The sequence below is a fragment of the Aotus nancymaae genome, unplaced genomic scaffold (genome assembly GCF_030222135.1).
Source record: "Aotus nancymaae isolate 86718 unplaced genomic scaffold, 86718_ANA_hifiasm-v0.15.2.pri h1tg000049l, whole genome shotgun sequence".
NCBI lineage: Eukaryota > Metazoa > Chordata > Mammalia > Primates > Aotidae > Aotus > Aotus nancymaae.
This window is the reverse complement of record NW_026988463.1, coordinates 4,596,661-4,612,581: the sequence shown is the minus strand read 5'-3', so window position 1 is coordinate 4,612,581 and position 15,921 is coordinate 4,596,661. Positions and strand designations below refer to the sequence as shown.

The 15,921-nt window shown below is 52.7% G+C and overlaps 1 protein-coding gene across 7 annotated transcripts in view; it reads right to left on the bottom strand.

Annotated features, from left to right (window-relative positions):
* Nucleotides 1–15,921, bottom strand: part of MGRN1 (mahogunin ring finger 1) — a 63,358-nt gene that overhangs the window by 25,424 nt on the left and 22,013 nt on the right. For all 7 annotated transcript variants that reach the window (XM_064362416.1, XM_064362417.1, XM_064362414.1 and 4 more), the window contains exons 5-8: nucleotides 12,573–12,690; nucleotides 5,695–5,761; nucleotides 5,327–5,376; nucleotides 2,684–2,731 (exon numbers count right to left, since the gene is read on the bottom strand). In XM_064362416.1, the coding sequence (XP_064218486.1) occupies nucleotides 2,684–2,731; nucleotides 5,327–5,376; nucleotides 5,695–5,761; nucleotides 12,573–12,690 (283 nt within the window). The remainder of the gene's footprint in view (nucleotides 1–2,683; nucleotides 2,732–5,326; nucleotides 5,377–5,694; nucleotides 5,762–12,572; nucleotides 12,691–15,921) is intronic.

Below are 15,921 nucleotides of genomic sequence, written 5' to 3'. Positions count from 1 at the left end.
ATGAGTGCGCCTGTGTACATGTGCAAGTGAATGTGTCTATTAGTATGTGTGTCTACGTATGTGTATGTACATGTCTATGTATATGTGTATCTGTGTGTGTATGAGTGTGCCTGTGTACATGTGCAAGTGAATGTGTCTGTGTATTAGTATGTGTCTATGTATGTGTATGTATATACATGTCTATGTATGTGTATCTGTGTATGTGAGTGTGCCTGTGTACATGTGCAAGTGAATGTATTAGTATGTCTGTATGTGTGTGTATGTACATGTCTATGTCTATGTGTATCTATGTGTATGTATGAGTGTGCCTGTGTACACGTGCAAGTGAATGTGTATTAGTGTGTCTATGTGTGTGTATGTACACATCTATGTATGTGTATCTATGTGTATGTATGTGTGCCTGTGTACATGTGCAAGTGAATGTATTAGTATGTCTGTATGTGTGTATGTACATGTCTATGTCTATGTGTATCTATGTGTATGTGTATGAGTGCGCCTGTGTACATGTGCAAGTGAGTCTATTAGTATGTGTGTCTATGTATGTGTATGTACATGTCTATGTATATGTGTATCTGTGTATGAGTGTGCCTGTGTACATGTGCAAGTGAATGTATTAGTATGTCTGTATGTGTGTATGTACATGTCTATGTCTATGTGTATCTATGTGTATGTGTATGAGTGCGCCTGTGTACATGTGCAAGTGAATGAGTCTATTAGTATGTGTGTCTATGTATGTGTATGTACATGTCTATGTATATGTGTATCTGTGTGTGTATGAGTGTGCCTGTGTACATGTGCAAGTGAATGTGTCTGTGTATTAGTATGTGTCTATGTATGTGTGTGTATATACATGTCTATGTATGTGTATCTGTGTATGTGAATGTGCCTGTGTACATATGCAAGTGAATGTATTAGTATGTCTGTATGTGTGTGTATGTACATGTCTATGTCTATGTGTATCTATGTGTATGTATGAGTGTGCCTGTGTACACGTGCAAGTGAATGTGTCTGTGTATTAGTATGTGTCTATGTATGTGTATGTATATACATGTCTATGTATGTGTATCTGTGTATGTGAGTGTGCCTGTGTACATGTGCAAGTGAATGTATTAGTGTGTCTATGTGTGTGTATGTACACGTCTATGTATGTGTATCTATGTGTATGTATGAGTGTGCCTGTGTACATGTGCAAGTGAATGTATTAGTATGTCTGTATGTGTGTGTATGTACATGTCTATGTCTATGTGTATCTATGTGTATGTGTATGAGTGTGCCTGTATACATGTGCAAGTGAATGAGTCTATTAGTATGTGTGTCTATGTATGTGTATGTACATGTCTATGTATGTATATCTATGTGTGTATGAGTGTGCCTGTGTACACGTGCAAGTGAATGTGTCTGTGTATTAGTATGTGTCTATGTATGTGTATGTATATACATGTCTATGTATGTGTATCTGTGTATGTGAGTGTGCCTGTGTACATGTGCAAGTGAATGTGTGTATTAGTGTGTCTATGTGTGTGTATGTACACGTCTATGTATGTGTATCTATGTGTATGTATGAGTGTGCCTGTTTACATGTGCAAGTGAATGTATTAGTATGTCTGTATGTGTGTGTATGTACATGTCTATGTCTATGTGTATCTATGTGTATGTGTATGAGTGTGCCTGTATACATGTGCAAGTGAATGAGTCTATTAGTATGTGTGTCTATGTATGTGTATGTACATGTCTATGTATGTATATCTATGTGTGTATGAGTGTGCCTGTGTACATGTGCAAGTGAATGTGTCTGTGTATTAGTGTCTATGTATGTGTGTGTACATGTCTATGTATGTGTATCTGTGTATGTATGAGTGTGCCTGTGTACATGTGCAAGTGAATGTGTGTATTAGTATGTGTCTGTGTGTATGTACATGTCTATGTATATGTGTATCTGTGTATGTGTATGAGTGTGCCTGTACACATTTGCAAGTGAATATGTCTGTGTATTAGTATATGTCTATGTATATGTACCTATGTATATGTGTATCTATGTGTGTGTATGAGTGTGCCTGTGTACATGTGCAAGTGAATGTGTCTACGTATTAGTGTATCTATGTATGTGTATGTGTTGTCTATGTATGTGTATGTGTGAATGCGTGTCTATGTATATGTCTGTATGTCAGCGTGTCTGTGTCTGTGTAAGCATATGTGTAAGTGTATTTGTGTCTATGTGTGTCTGAATCTGTGTGTGTGTGTCTGTGTCTATGTATATCTGGGTTTTTTTTGAGACAGTTTCGCTCTCACAAGGCTATGTATTTGTATATCTTATACAAGTCAATTTGTCTGTATATGAGTATGTGTGTGTGTGTGAGTGCCTATGAGTATATCTTTAAGTGACTGCACGTGAAGGTTTGTTTTTTTTTTTTGAGGCAGTTTCTCTCTCAAAAGGCTGGAGTGCAGTGGCATGATCTCAGCTCATTATAACCTCCACCTCCTAGGTTCAAGCGATTCTCCTGCCTCAGCCTCCTGAGTAGCTGTGACTACAGGCACCCGCCACCATGCCTGGCTACTTTTTGTATTTTTAGTAGAGACAGGGTTTCACCATGTTGGCCAGGCTGGTCTCGAACTCCTGACCTTGTGATCTGCCTGAGTGTGTGTCTTTTAAATCAAATAGGCCGTATTTCATCTGATGACTTACGATTTGCTTCTGCTTTAAAGGCTTCACAGAGAAGCTTCCGTCCATGTGCTGCAGGGGAAAAAGACACAGAGGTTAAGGCGGTCAAGCTGGCACCTCTGAGTGACCCTGCGCAGCTGCCTGGGTGGGCCACCCTGCCCTAGCCAATCCAGGTCCACAGCCAGAAAAAAAAAAAAAGATGGGACCACTTGAAAACTGAAGTGCCAAGATCTCTCCAAACATAGCCCTCAGGCCTGGCTTTGCAACTATCTGAAGCCTCGTAAACACACAGCCCCGGAACCCTGTACTGACCCACAGAACCCAACTCTTCTCAGTTGGTCTCAAGCACATTCAAGTTGAAGGCCAACAGGCCAAGTTCAGATGATGGACAAGGGCCTGCTGTACACCAAGAAGCAGCACCTGGCTGCAAACATCAAGACAAACCAGTTCCTGCTCTCCCAGGGCCTAGCTTAGTTAGGAAGACAGAGCGGGAGCACACACACACGTGCACACAGCAAAGTACAGAGCTCCAGAAATGCAGGAACCAAATAGAACAAGCACGCCCGGTGGTATCCAGGGAAATACGCCACTCAGAGTTCGGCAAGGTTAATCACGGCGTGAGATAGGAGACCTCACAACAACACTTATTATCCCTTCTCAGTCAACCATGACCAGCACTCACAATTTTCTGGTGAGGCTGGTGGGTTCTAACAGAAATTTCCAGAATGGTGGCCCCCGCAAAAGAAAGCATTTCCTAATGGGAAACTGGAAGCACAGAATGGACCATTTTGCCAGAGACCGCCCATTTGCCTCTGCCAGAGGCGCAGATGTGTCAATAGTCACTGTGGCTTCTGATGAGGCCAGGCTGGGGAGCCCAGTGCTAAAAACGGAGAAGGCTGCCCCCTGCCCAGGAAACTTGTATCACCACAGTCTGTGGTCCTGGACCCAGGAGAGGACAGACTCAGCCTCGTCACAGGACAGACGGATGAAAGGGGCCTCTACCCAGCTTATAGACACCCTGGCCCTGTAGTGCTCTACAAAGACCTAGATCATAGGGAAGAGCTGGACTCTGCACTTAGAGCTCTCGGGCTGCAGCTGCACATGGGGCTGGGGTTGCATGGACAGCCTGGGCTAAGCAGGACCCAGAGGCAGCATGAAGCCCCCAGCAGGCAGGCTGGCTTTGTCTCATGGGATCCTTTTCCCCTCCTGACTCCTGGGCTGCAGGATGATGCCAAGCAGACCTGCAACTGTGGAGTGCTGATGAACCTCAGGGCACGCTGGGGGCGGGGCCCCCGAGGCACTACCAAACAAGGACGCATCCCACCACCTCCAGCAAGTTCTCAGTGAGCAGAAACCCAGGCAGGCAGCAGCCCCTCGACCATCCTGCCAGTGTTCCTGGAGTGTCTGCTCCATGCCAGGTGTTAAACTCAGCTTGAGGACACCATGACACCCAAGAGGACAGTGCTTCCCTCATGAACATAAAGTGGGTACAAGAGATGTTTCTCCTGAGTGGCATCAGGAAAGGCCTCCTGCAGGGAGCAAGGCCTGCCTAGTCTGTAGGGTCAGGGTTCCACAGCCAGGTGGGAGAAGGGGCAGTGGGACTGGGGGTCTGTGACACGTGCCAGGTGACACCGAGGACAGTGAGCTTGCTGATCTCTTCACACCCCATGGGGAAGTCAGTCTACCACAGGGAGCCCTCTGCGGGAGCCCAGCCCCTATGTCAGCAGGATCTAAAGAGTTCTACAGGGCTGGCCTCAGTCTAGAACATTCTCTCTCGACACACTCCAAGTGCCATTTGAAAAGTTTCTTGGCCAGGTATGGTGGCTGACGCCTGTAATTCCAACACATTGGGAGACCAAGGTGGGAGGATCACTTGAGGCCAGGAGTTTGAGACCAGCCTCAGCAACATAGAGAGACCTTCTCTCTACAATTTTTTTTTTTTTAAATTAGCCAAACGTTGTGGTGCGTGCCTGTAGTTCCACCTACTCAGGAAGCTGATGTGGGAGGATCTCTTAAGCCCAGAAGGTCAAAGCTGCAGTGAGCTGAGATCACACTACAGCCCTCCAGTCTAGGCAACAGGAGACTTTTTAAAAAAAAAAAAAAAAAAGAAAGAAAGAAAAAGAGGCCAGGCCCAGTGGCTCATGCCTATAATCCTAACACTTTGGGAGGCCGTGGCAGGTGGATCACTTGAGGTCAAGAGTTTGAGACCAGCCTGGCCAACATGGTAAAAACCGTATCTTTAATAAATATACAAAAATTAGCCAGGCGTGGTGGCGCGTGCCTGTACTCCCAGGTACTGACGGGAGGTTGAGACGGGAGAATCAGTTGAACACAGGAGGGAGAGGCTGCAGTGAGCCAAGATCATGCCACTGAACTCCAGCCTGGCGACAGAGTGAGACCCTGTCTCAAAAAAAAAAAAAAACTGCTTACAGCCATTACTGGAGATAGTTGGGCGGGGGGAAGCAAATGCAAAGCCTCCTGACAGTGGCTCTGCCTTGGGACCAGACTTCCGGAAAGTAGGAAGCCACAGGCACGCCCCCACCTGCCCTGGGCCCAAGCTCAGCCACGCCACCAAGCCCCAACCCCTGCTCAGGCTTCTCATCTCAAAAGCCCACCCCCTTCCCAGCTCCCAGGTCCCCAGGAAGCTGACTGCCAGATGGCACTTACCTTTTCAAAGGCGGCCAACAGCACGTGGGCGTGGCCGGTCACTTCCACCACTGCTGGGGAGACGGGCAGAGCAGTCAGAGTCAGGGCCTGCCCCACCCAGGCATCTCACCTCCCCAACTCTGGCAGGACTGCGGCACCCAGGGCTTGGCCTGCATAGAGTCCAGAGAGTCCAGAGCCTGTTCTGGGACCTGCCTTCCTCCTCCCCACCTCCCCCAGACTCCAAGCTGCCCCAGCCCAACGCCCTACACCTGGCCTGCTTCATCACTGCTGCAGGCGCTCCTCCCGCCAACTGAGTGACAGAGGCCTCAGGATGCACTTCCTCGCCACACAGCCCGCACACCCAGGAGGATGAAAGAGGATTCGCTCACCGTCTCCTTCATCCACCACAGCCTGGATGACCACTGGAAACACGCCCCGGTCCAGGTCAAAGTTCAGCTGAGGAGAGAGTTGGCAAGAAGGGTCAGGACCCACACAGCCAAGCCTGGAAGCCTGGAGTCGGTCGACAGCTGAGCTGGAGGGAGCGGCAGGAGCAGGAGGCGGTGGCAGAGCTCAGAAGACATGCCTCGAGATGGCAGGGAAGGCGGATGCTGGGCCTGACACCTTTTTTATGTGTATGTTAAAACAGATATAACACAAAATCTGCAATTTTAACCACGTTTCAACAGTGTTGAGTAAAGTACATCTGTAATGTCATGCCACCGCCACCGTCCATTTCCAGAACTTTTCATCATCCCAAACAGAAACCCCAGGCATAGCCATCAGCCCCCACACACTCCCCATCCAGCCCCTAGCAGCCACGACGTGCTTCCTGTCTCCAGGGATTTGCCATTTTCAGACATGTCATTTACATGGAATCGCACAGTAGGTGACTTTCTGCGTCTAGGTATGTTTTCAAAGTTCACCCACGCTGCAGCACATATCAGTGCCACTTTCCTTTTTCTGGCCAAGTAACAGGTGCTGTGTGAACGGCCACACGCCGCGCATGCGCTGCTCTGTGATGGACGCCGGGCTGCGCCTGCACCCCAGCTACGGTGAGCAGCGCTGAGCGGGACTCGGGTTCTCGAGCGTTTTGTTTTCAGTTCTCCTGGGTGGGTGCCTCGGAGGGGAACTGCTGGTCACGGGGCGACTCCCTGTAACTTTCTGAAGAAGGTGCCTGACTTGGCCCCAGCAAAAACTAAAGGCAAGTGAAGGAGACCATGAGGCTGATCTGAGTTCAAAGAGAAGCCTCCTACTGCTTTCATCCCACCCCGGCTGCACACAGGCTGAAGGCCACCCTCTTCCCCAGGCCCCCAGGGCCCCAGTAGCCGGTCCAGCCGCCGGCCCAGCACAGCCAGCACCATCCCCTTGGAGCCCTGCTCCCCCACACTGCCCCCTGCCAGCCAAGTCCTTCTCTGGGCCTCGGGAAGCACTTAGCCCTTGGGCTTCTATCACTCATACCCTGGCAACCAGGAAAGCCCCACCGGCCACCCTCAGGCTCCCTGACTCGCTCCATGGAGGGTGGGGACTCTGCCTCTGCAGTCACGGTGACATCCTCGGAGTCTGGCACGGAAAGCAATGCACACGTGCATTTGTTTATTCCAGAAGGAAAAAAATCATTTATATCTCAATAAAGATTTACTGAAAGAATGGATGCTGGCTGCACCATGGTGAATACTCTAAAAGCCAGCAAATCGCACACTTAACATGAGTAAGCTGTAGGAGATGTGAAATATAACACAATAAAGGTGTTAAAAGAAAAAAAGTGGATGACTCATCAAAGAGGCAGAACCTGGCGGGCCCAGCCCAGGCAAGGGCAGATGGGTTGGGGCAGAGCCTCCTGCCACCTGAGCCCGACCACAGGCCTCACTGACCAAGACCCACGCACAGAGGACCAGCCCCTCCATGTCTGCAGCAAAAACCCCCATGCACGTCCAGGTGGGACTGCTCCTGGCCCAGCACACGGGAACCCTGAGCCTGAGGCCAAGCACCCGCCCCTGAATGGAGATGCTCAGAACCAACAGACATACATGATGTCTCCCTTCCCCTGCTGTCCCCTTGGTGAAGGGGGCAGCAGATGCAGGGCAGGGGGACTTCCCCACCCCAGTGGCCCAGGGTGACTTTCATCATCTTAGGTCCTCCTACCTCTCTGAGCCTTGGCTTCCTTCCCTGTAAAATGGGGTCATTACTGCACTACTATGGGTTTCCAGGACAAAGTGCAAATGAAGTCCTCTCAACAGACCCAGCACAGAGACACTGCCTGTGGTGGTTGCTACGGTTGTTGTGAGTAACACTATTATGATTATTTTGGTTTTTGAGACCAAGTCTTGCTCTGCCACCCAGGCTGGAGTGCAGTGGCACGATCTTGGCTCACTGCAACCTCCGCCTCCCAGGTTCAAGCAATTCTCCTGCCTCAGGAGATGGACGCCAGCTCCCAAGTAGCTGGGACTACAGGCGCCCAACACCACATCCAGCTAAATTTCCATATTTTTAGTAGAGACAGGGTTTTACCATGTTGGCCAGGCTGGTCTCGAACACCTGACCTCAAGTGATCTGCCCGCCTCAGCCTGCCAAAGTGCTGGGATTACAGGCGTGAATCACTGCTCCTTGCCAAATATTACTATTATTTAAGAAACACAGGGAAATGTTTCTTCCTAAGATTTGAAAACACATCGAATTTCCTACCAAAAATACAGACGAGAAGATAGGAGTTACAGCGGACCAGAGAGAGCAGTCAGGAAAAGGGGACTGGGAGAAACATCAGTGTCAGGAAAGTGCCCGACTGCGAACCAGGGAGGCTATGTGGACACAGGGGAAAGGCTGGCAGCTCCCAGGCGCTCCCAGGCATGTCCCCGCCCAGCAGGGACTCCACATCTACAGGCGCCTGGCACATGGCTACCACAGCTTCCTGCCATCTGGAGCTAAGAATTCCATTCTGACCAGAATGAATGGTACACGTAACCCATCCACGTAAGCAGCCCTGGGCAGGCGGCCATCAGCTGAACAAACCACAAACCTAGAGACCTAAGTCCACGCGGGCCTAGGCCTCACATCTCACGAGGGAGGGTCACAGGCTCTGGCTACACGGCCTGTGGGATGGACACCAATGTACACGTAGACAGGGGTGGACAGAGACACTGGTGCTGGGGTCTGCGCTGTGAAGGATGTGAAGTGCCATGGTCTCTATTAGTGAGGAACGGGGAGCCAGGAGCTGGCAGGGCACTGGCCCAGAGCCAGTCAGGGCTGCTGATGTCCAGTCTAGCTCCTCACCCATTCACTACAAATGGGCCCCACCTGAGCCTCAGTTTCTCCATTTGGAAAAATGGAATGGAAGCCATGCCTAACGCAAGGCTCCAAGTGCTGTGGCTGGCACAGCACACAGTCAACACCAGCGACCTGAAGCCCTTTGTGTCCAAGCAACAAGGGCCGACCCAGTCTCCTCCAGGAGGAGGCTGGAGGGTGCAGAAAGAGAAGGGTGCAGAAAGGTGGCCAAGGAAGCCAATTCTGGGCCACAGACATCATAAGGTGGCAGGCTGGTAGACCTGACACGGGGGCTCCTGACTCTAATCCCAACACTCTGGAAGGCCAAGGTGGGAGGACTGCTCGAGCCTTGCTTAACCCAGGAGCTTGAGGCTGTAGCGAGCAGTGATCGTGCCACTGCACTCCAGCCTGGGAGACATAGGGAGGCCTTGTCTCAAAAAAAAGAGAAAAAAAGGCTTCAGGGAGGTAGGGCACATGTCTACAGCCAGGTGTTCAGCTGCCAGCCATCTGAGGGATACCACAGAAACCTGGGCTTGCCAGAAGGAGGGATACTCCCTTCCCTGGTCTGAGGTGACTGTCAGGGGCTGATCATGTGGGACTATCACCCCCTTATGAGCCCACTTCCTGCCCACTCCACTGAGTCTGCACAGGAGCCATCGTCCCAGGGTTGCCTGGCAACGCTCCCACACTGCTGCCACAAGGGATGTCATTCAGCACAGGAAGGGGGAGTTCACATGCCGGCAGCTGCTCCTTTAGGTGATAGAGCCAGACGGAGGAGGCAGAGCTCTACGGAGCTCACCCACCCCCTCACTCCTGCCCATCCCCGAGCTTCCGCCCAGGCCTGGAATGCATCTGTGCAGCCAGCACCTCCGCACTGTGGTGCCACTCCATGCTCTGAGGAGTCTTTGAGTGAGCTGTGTTTTCTTCTCATCACACTGCAGAAACTTGGTGCTGACAGCTGCGCTTTGCTGCTGTGGAATAAAAACTAATGGTCTGGGGAGGCATGCGTGGCAGTGGCTGTAGCCTTCTCTCCCGCTCCTTGGCTGGCAGACTGGGGTTTATGATGGGCAGTGGCAGGTAAGCCCTTTGCACGCCGATCATGGACCCCTCATGGCCACGCTGAGAGGGACTGCTTCCAGCCTCGGCCCACAGAGAGGCAAACCCAGGCTCCCAGAGCCGCAGAACTTGCCCAACACTCTATAGAAAGAAAGCGGCAGAACCAAAGTGGGCCCCCATCCCCTCCATGCGTGTCCTCCCTGCTCCTAGGCAGCGCCGGCCCAGCCACCCTGGGCACCCCATGACCTGTCCTTGCAGCTGTGCTCCTGACGCTAAGCCACGCCTGGCCAAGCATCTGAGCCCCTCAGGTTCTCCTCGGGGAAGCGTCTCCCTCCTACTCCAAGTCTCTATGGCCTGGCTGCATGACAGGAGGCTCCTGCCCCAAGTGGGGTCACAAAGAGAAGGCGCGTGGCCTCCAAGCACCTCTGGACCCAGCAGGATGGCCATGTGCTGGCCTACAGGGCACTCGCTGAGAGCAGCTGCGGGAGGTGAGAGGCTAAGCAATAGAGACCCCGCCCTGATGACATGGCCCTGGAAGAAACCTCAGGCCAGCCAGCCTTCTCTTATACCAGTAAGTCCCTGGTTTTCTTTTCTTAAACCAGACCGAGTGTTTTTCTGTCACTTACATCCACATAAGTCCTGACAAGGATCCCACCTTGAAGGCCTCACAGCAGGAGCCGTCCCTGACATGCAGATTCTCAGCATGGCCATCCATGGTGGCTGACCAGCCAGGGCTATGCAGCACACGGGCCCTCATTCAGCTTCCTCAGCAAACCCTGACCAAAGGCCCCCTGGTGGGTCCAGTGCCAAGTCCGGGACAGAGGTGGAACAACTAGGTGCATCGTGGTCCCAACTCTCTCTGGGCCCTGAGCACTGCAACTCCTCAGCAAGCTGGCCACAGTGACCACTCCCCTCACCCAGCCACCTCATCTGTAAACCCATGGCTCACGGGGCACCAAGGCTGGGGCTCCCCAGAGGGACTGGGGGAGGCGCCCCAGGGAACATGAAACAAACAGGGAGCCCAGACAACCCCGAGCTCACACTCCCCAGAGCTCGGCACACAGGCCACACAGCACCCACAGTCAAACATGAGAGCAGGGTATGGGGCCCACGCTGGTGATGCCAGGAGAGGACAGAGACTCCGCCCACCCGAGGAGTCTGGGGAGATGTTTAATTTTACTGTTTTTTTTTTTCCACTAAGAAACGGGGTCTCACTATGTTGTCCAGGCTGGAGTTCAGTGGTTATTTGCAGGCGCAATCACACTACGGATCAGCATGGGAGTTCTGACTTGCTCAGTTCCCAACCTGGGCCAGTTGACCCCGTCTTAGACAACCTGGCGGTCCCCCAATCCCAAGTACTTTTACTTTTGAGACAGGGTCTCGGTCTGTCACCCAGCCTGAAGTACAGTGGCACGATCATGGCTCACTGCAGCCTCCATCTCCCAGGCTCAGGGAATCTTCCATCCTCGATAGCTCGGACTACAGGGGAATACCACCACATCCAGCTAATTTTTTTATTTTTCACAGAGACAAGGTTTTGCCCAGGTTGGTCTCAGACACCTGGCCTCAAACGATTCTCTTGCCTCAGCCTCCCAAAGTGCTGGGATTACAGGCGAGAGCCACCACAGCTGGCTTGTTTTATTTTATTTAATTAATTAATTTATTTATTTTGAGACAGAGTTTCGTTCTTGTTACCCAGGCTGGAGTGCAATGGTGTGATCTCGGCTCACCGTAACCTCCGCCTCCTGGGTTCAGGCAATTCTCCTGCCTCAGCCTCTTGAGTAGCTGGGATTACAGGCACGCGCCACCATGCCCAGCTAATTTTTTGTATTTTTAGTAGAGACGGGGTTTCACCATGTTGACCGGGATGGTCTCGATCTCTCGACCTCGTGATCCACCCGCCTAGGCCTCCCAAAGTGCTGGGATTACAGGCATGAGCCACCGCGCCCGGCCCTGTTTTATTTTTAATGCAAACGCAAGGGAGGCTCTTTACGGAAAGGGAGTACAGGTCAGGAAGAGAGTCACAGGACAGGCCCCAGCCTAAGTCCATTCACTTAAGAGGGCATGTGGTCCACATCTCCTCCTGGCCTCGGACCTGGGACCCATAAGGACTACTGTTACACAGGAGCCCCAGGACCAGGGTCTTTGCAAGCTGCAGACCAGATGCATGCTGGGAAACAAGGCAAAGCAGGAAGCACACAGCTTTGATGGAAAGTTGGAGCAGGGCCTATGAGGGAAAACTAGCAAGGCAGGCACTCAAACTGCAACCTACAAAACGTCTCATTAAAAGATGTCTGCAGCTCTAGCCGGGCATGGTGACTCTCGCCTGTAATCCCAGCACTTTGGGAGGCTGAGGCGGGCAGATCACAAGGTCAGAAGATCGAGCCATCCTGGCTAACAAAGTGAAACCCTGTCTCTACTAAAAATACAAAAAAATAGCTGGACGTGGTGGTAGGCGCCTGTAGTCCCAGCTACTTGGGAGGCAGTGGCAGGAAAATCCCTTGAACCCGGGAGGCAGAGGTTGCAGTGAGCCAAGACCATGCCACTGCACTCCAGCCTGGGCGACAGAGCAAGACTCCGTCTCAAAATACACCTGCAGCAAGATTTTAAGCAAAGAAAGGGTAAAAAGCTTGAAGGGACACCACCTGGTGTGAACAGACCCTGCACTGCTACAGCCCGAAGGAGGGAGTCCTGTTCCTCACGCCTCCCCAAAGCAGCCCAGTGTCCGAGCCTCTGAGTGCAGCTGCCTGGTCGGCCTCTGGTGACCCCCTGGCCCAGCCAGCACACGGCACAGGCCTCACTACAGTCCGTCCACACATTGCCTGAGCACACAGACTGGGGCAGCCATTCCCAGGGCTTATGAACCCGGAGAAACCCAGACGCACTGGCCCCACCCCGAAGAGGAGAAAATTCGGGAGGAGCAAAGGGCAAGAAGGAACCCAGCCAGGATTACCTCGTCATCCTTCCACTCCGAGAAGTCGATCTTGAAGGAGGGCAGGGAGAACTGCTGGCTCACCCCTCTCTTGTAGTGGACGGTCTCGGACTGCAGCGAGGGGCCCTTGGGGCTGTATCTGCAGGGAGCCGGGAGCAGGCAGTGACAACACGGCAGAGCAAAGACCCTCCTGTGCCCATCCCTCCCACTCTGACAGCCGGCAGGGCTGGGGACACCTATATTTTGGAGACTCTCTCGTGGGAGACAGGAAACAGCCTACATGGCCACATGGCCTTCACCCTTCCAGGGCCTTCCATGGTCTTTGCTCACCACGCAGCTCTGCCCAGGTCAGGCCTGGCTACAATTCTTCCAGAGCCCACACCTGCCCAATCCCTGTGCTGTCGCCCCAGAGATGGATGTGCTTCTCCTTTCCTCCATGGGGTTGCTAAGTTTGTTTGCTTTTTTTTTTTGAGATAGGATCTCGCTCTGTTGCCCAGGCTGGAGTGCAGCGGCGTCATCTCGGCTCACTGCAACCTCCGCCTCCCGAGTTCAAGTGATCCTCCTGCCTCAACCTCCCGACTAGCTGGGATTACAGGTATATGCCATCATGCCAGGCTAATTTTTGTATTTTTAGTACAGAAGAGGTTTCACCATGTTGGCTAGGCTGGCCATCAACTCCTGACCTCAAGCGATTCACCCGCCTCAGCCTCCCAAAGTGCTGGGATTACAGGCATGAGCCAATGCACCCTGCTTGAGTTTGTTAACTTTTTGAATCAACAGAGTCCTTAAGTACACACAGTGCAAAATGCTCCTTCCCCAACCCTCACGCCTGCTCCCAGCAGCCTGCGCTCCACCCTGGCAGAGACCCACAGATTGCCCCTGGAGGGTAGAGGTGAGCATCTCATACACACAAAGGCAGAAGAGGCCTGCCCTGGCCTCCAGAGCCCAGCATGGGAGGAGGCACTACAGGGAGGTCCAGGATCAGCCTCAGTAAAAGGCACATCTAGGGCACCGCCCTCAGGCAGACCCTGGACTTCTTCTGCGAGCTGAGTCCTGTACGCACCCCTCCGCCTGAGCCTCAGTTTTCTTGTCAGGAGGCAGGGAGGGTGGCTTGCCCTGCCGCTCAAATGATGGACCACTGGCAGGCTGGATGGGGTTCGGGTGCCTGGGCAAGGCCTCCAGGTACTGGAGCTGCTCCTGCTCTGTGATCCCTGCTGGGAGGGGAAGCAGGACTCGTGCCAGGTCCTGAGAGAGGGGGACTGTGGCATTTCTCATCACTGGCCCCCAGGGGTCTAGGACAGGGTGATACCAGCCAGGGCTGGCAGGGCATCCTCTCTGCTCTCTCTAGCCTTTTTGGTGGCAGCAGAACCCTCTCTTTGAGCCCATTCGAAACAATCAACCAAGGCCTGACAGGTGGGGCGTGGCGGGGCAAGGGCAGGCCACTCACACTGTCCTGTCTGACCTCAGCCTGCGCCCTCTCTGTGGCAGCCCCCAAGCTCCTCCCTAGAAGCCCAGCTCCTCCACCATGTCGGCCAACCCCAAGGAGGGCATTAGGTCCCAGGGGTGTCACACACTCAACCCCAACCAATGGGGTGCAAGGAGGAGACAGAGGGGCCTACCCTGGTCACTCCAAATGCTCCTATACCCATGAATTCCACGCCAGCCATAGCACACAGGCATACGTTACGAGTGTCTCAAAAGAAACATAATCAAGTGCTAGGGCAAGGTGGAGTCTCAAGGAACAAAGTCTAAAGGGAGGGACCTGTTCCTCCCCCAGTGCTGGCCCACAGGAGCAGCCCTGGCTGCTGGGGAGCCCAGGGCCGGAGCCCCAGGGAAGCCTCATCTGGTGGAATGTTCCCTAAGAAGCCCCACCTGAGTCGTCTCCACCAGCCCCTCAACCTGAGCACTCAGGCTCCATTCATGAGCACCAGTCATGCGAGGGGCTGTGCACAGGACACATCACCCCCTCCTCACACCACCTGCCCACATTTCCGGCTGAGGACTCCAAGGCACAAGCAGTCACATGCCCCGAGCCACTCAGTCGGGATAGGACTCAAAGCTGAGGCTCTCAGCTACACCCTATCACCAGATGCAAAGCTGACCGCTGAGCAGTCTGCTCCAATGCAGGAAGGCAGGGGGTTGGGGGGAAATGCTCCTGCCTGTCCCTGAAGTCACTCAGGGCACATATGCCCTGGCAGCCTGGAGGTGGTCCTGCCAGCTCCTGCTCAAGTTGCAGGTTTCAAACTTTCAGGGCCAGAAGGACGCTTATCTCAAATAAAAGCTCTGAAATCGCAAATATGTAATTGTGACACAGTAAAAGTAAATATTTAGTCCCAGTCCCAGTTCCTGACATGGGGACCTCTAAAACCCTTGCTATTTCCTGAGCGACAGGGGTGCTAGGAGTCTCTTTTCTTCTCATATTTGGTCTCTGATCCTTGCTCCTGACAGTGGAATTTCCTGGGTGATAGGAATGTCTTCTGTGCCAATGAGGTGACTCGGTGGCTCCTGGAGGGGGCTGGCCGCCAGAAAGACCAAGCCACGGCCAGGCGCAGCGGCTCACGCCTGTAATCCCAGCACTTTGGGAGACTGAGGTGGGCGGATCACGAGATCAAGAGATTAAGACCATCCTGGCCAACATGGTAAAATCCCGTCTCTACTAACAAATACAAAAAAATTAGCTGGGTGTGGTGGCACATGCCTGTAATCCCAACTACTAGAGAGGCTGAGGCAGAAGAATCACTTGAACCCGGGAGGCAGAGGTTGCAGTGAGCCGAGACTGTGCCACTGCACTCCAGCCTCGCAACAGTGAGACTCCGTCTCAAAAAAACAAAACAAAACAAAACACAAAACCCTGGGCTGGGCACGGTGGCTCATGCCTGTAATCCCAGCACTTTGGGAGGCCAGGGTGGGTGGATCACCTGAGGTCAGGCGTTCTAGACCAGCCTGACCAACACAGAGAAAGCCCATCCCTACTAAAAATACATAATTATCTGGGCATGGTGACACATGCCTGTAATCCCAGCTACTCAGGAGACTAAGGCAGGAGAATCACTTGAACCCAGGAAGTGGAGGTTGCGGTGAGCGGAGATCGTGCCATTGCACTCCAGCCTGGGCAACAAGAGGGAAACTCCATCTCAAAAAAAAAAAAAGAAAAAAGAAAAAAAACCCGGAACTGAATTTCAGCCCCAGCCCCAACCTCCAGGGAGGGGAGAGGGGCTGGAGATGGAGTTACTCATCAATCCTGCCTACATGATCAAACCTCCAGAAAAGGCCCTGTAACATGGGGTTTTCGGGAGAGTTTCCGGTTGCTGAACACCGGGAAGGTGGCACACCCCACCCCTTCCCCCACACCTCGTCCAGTGAAACTTTT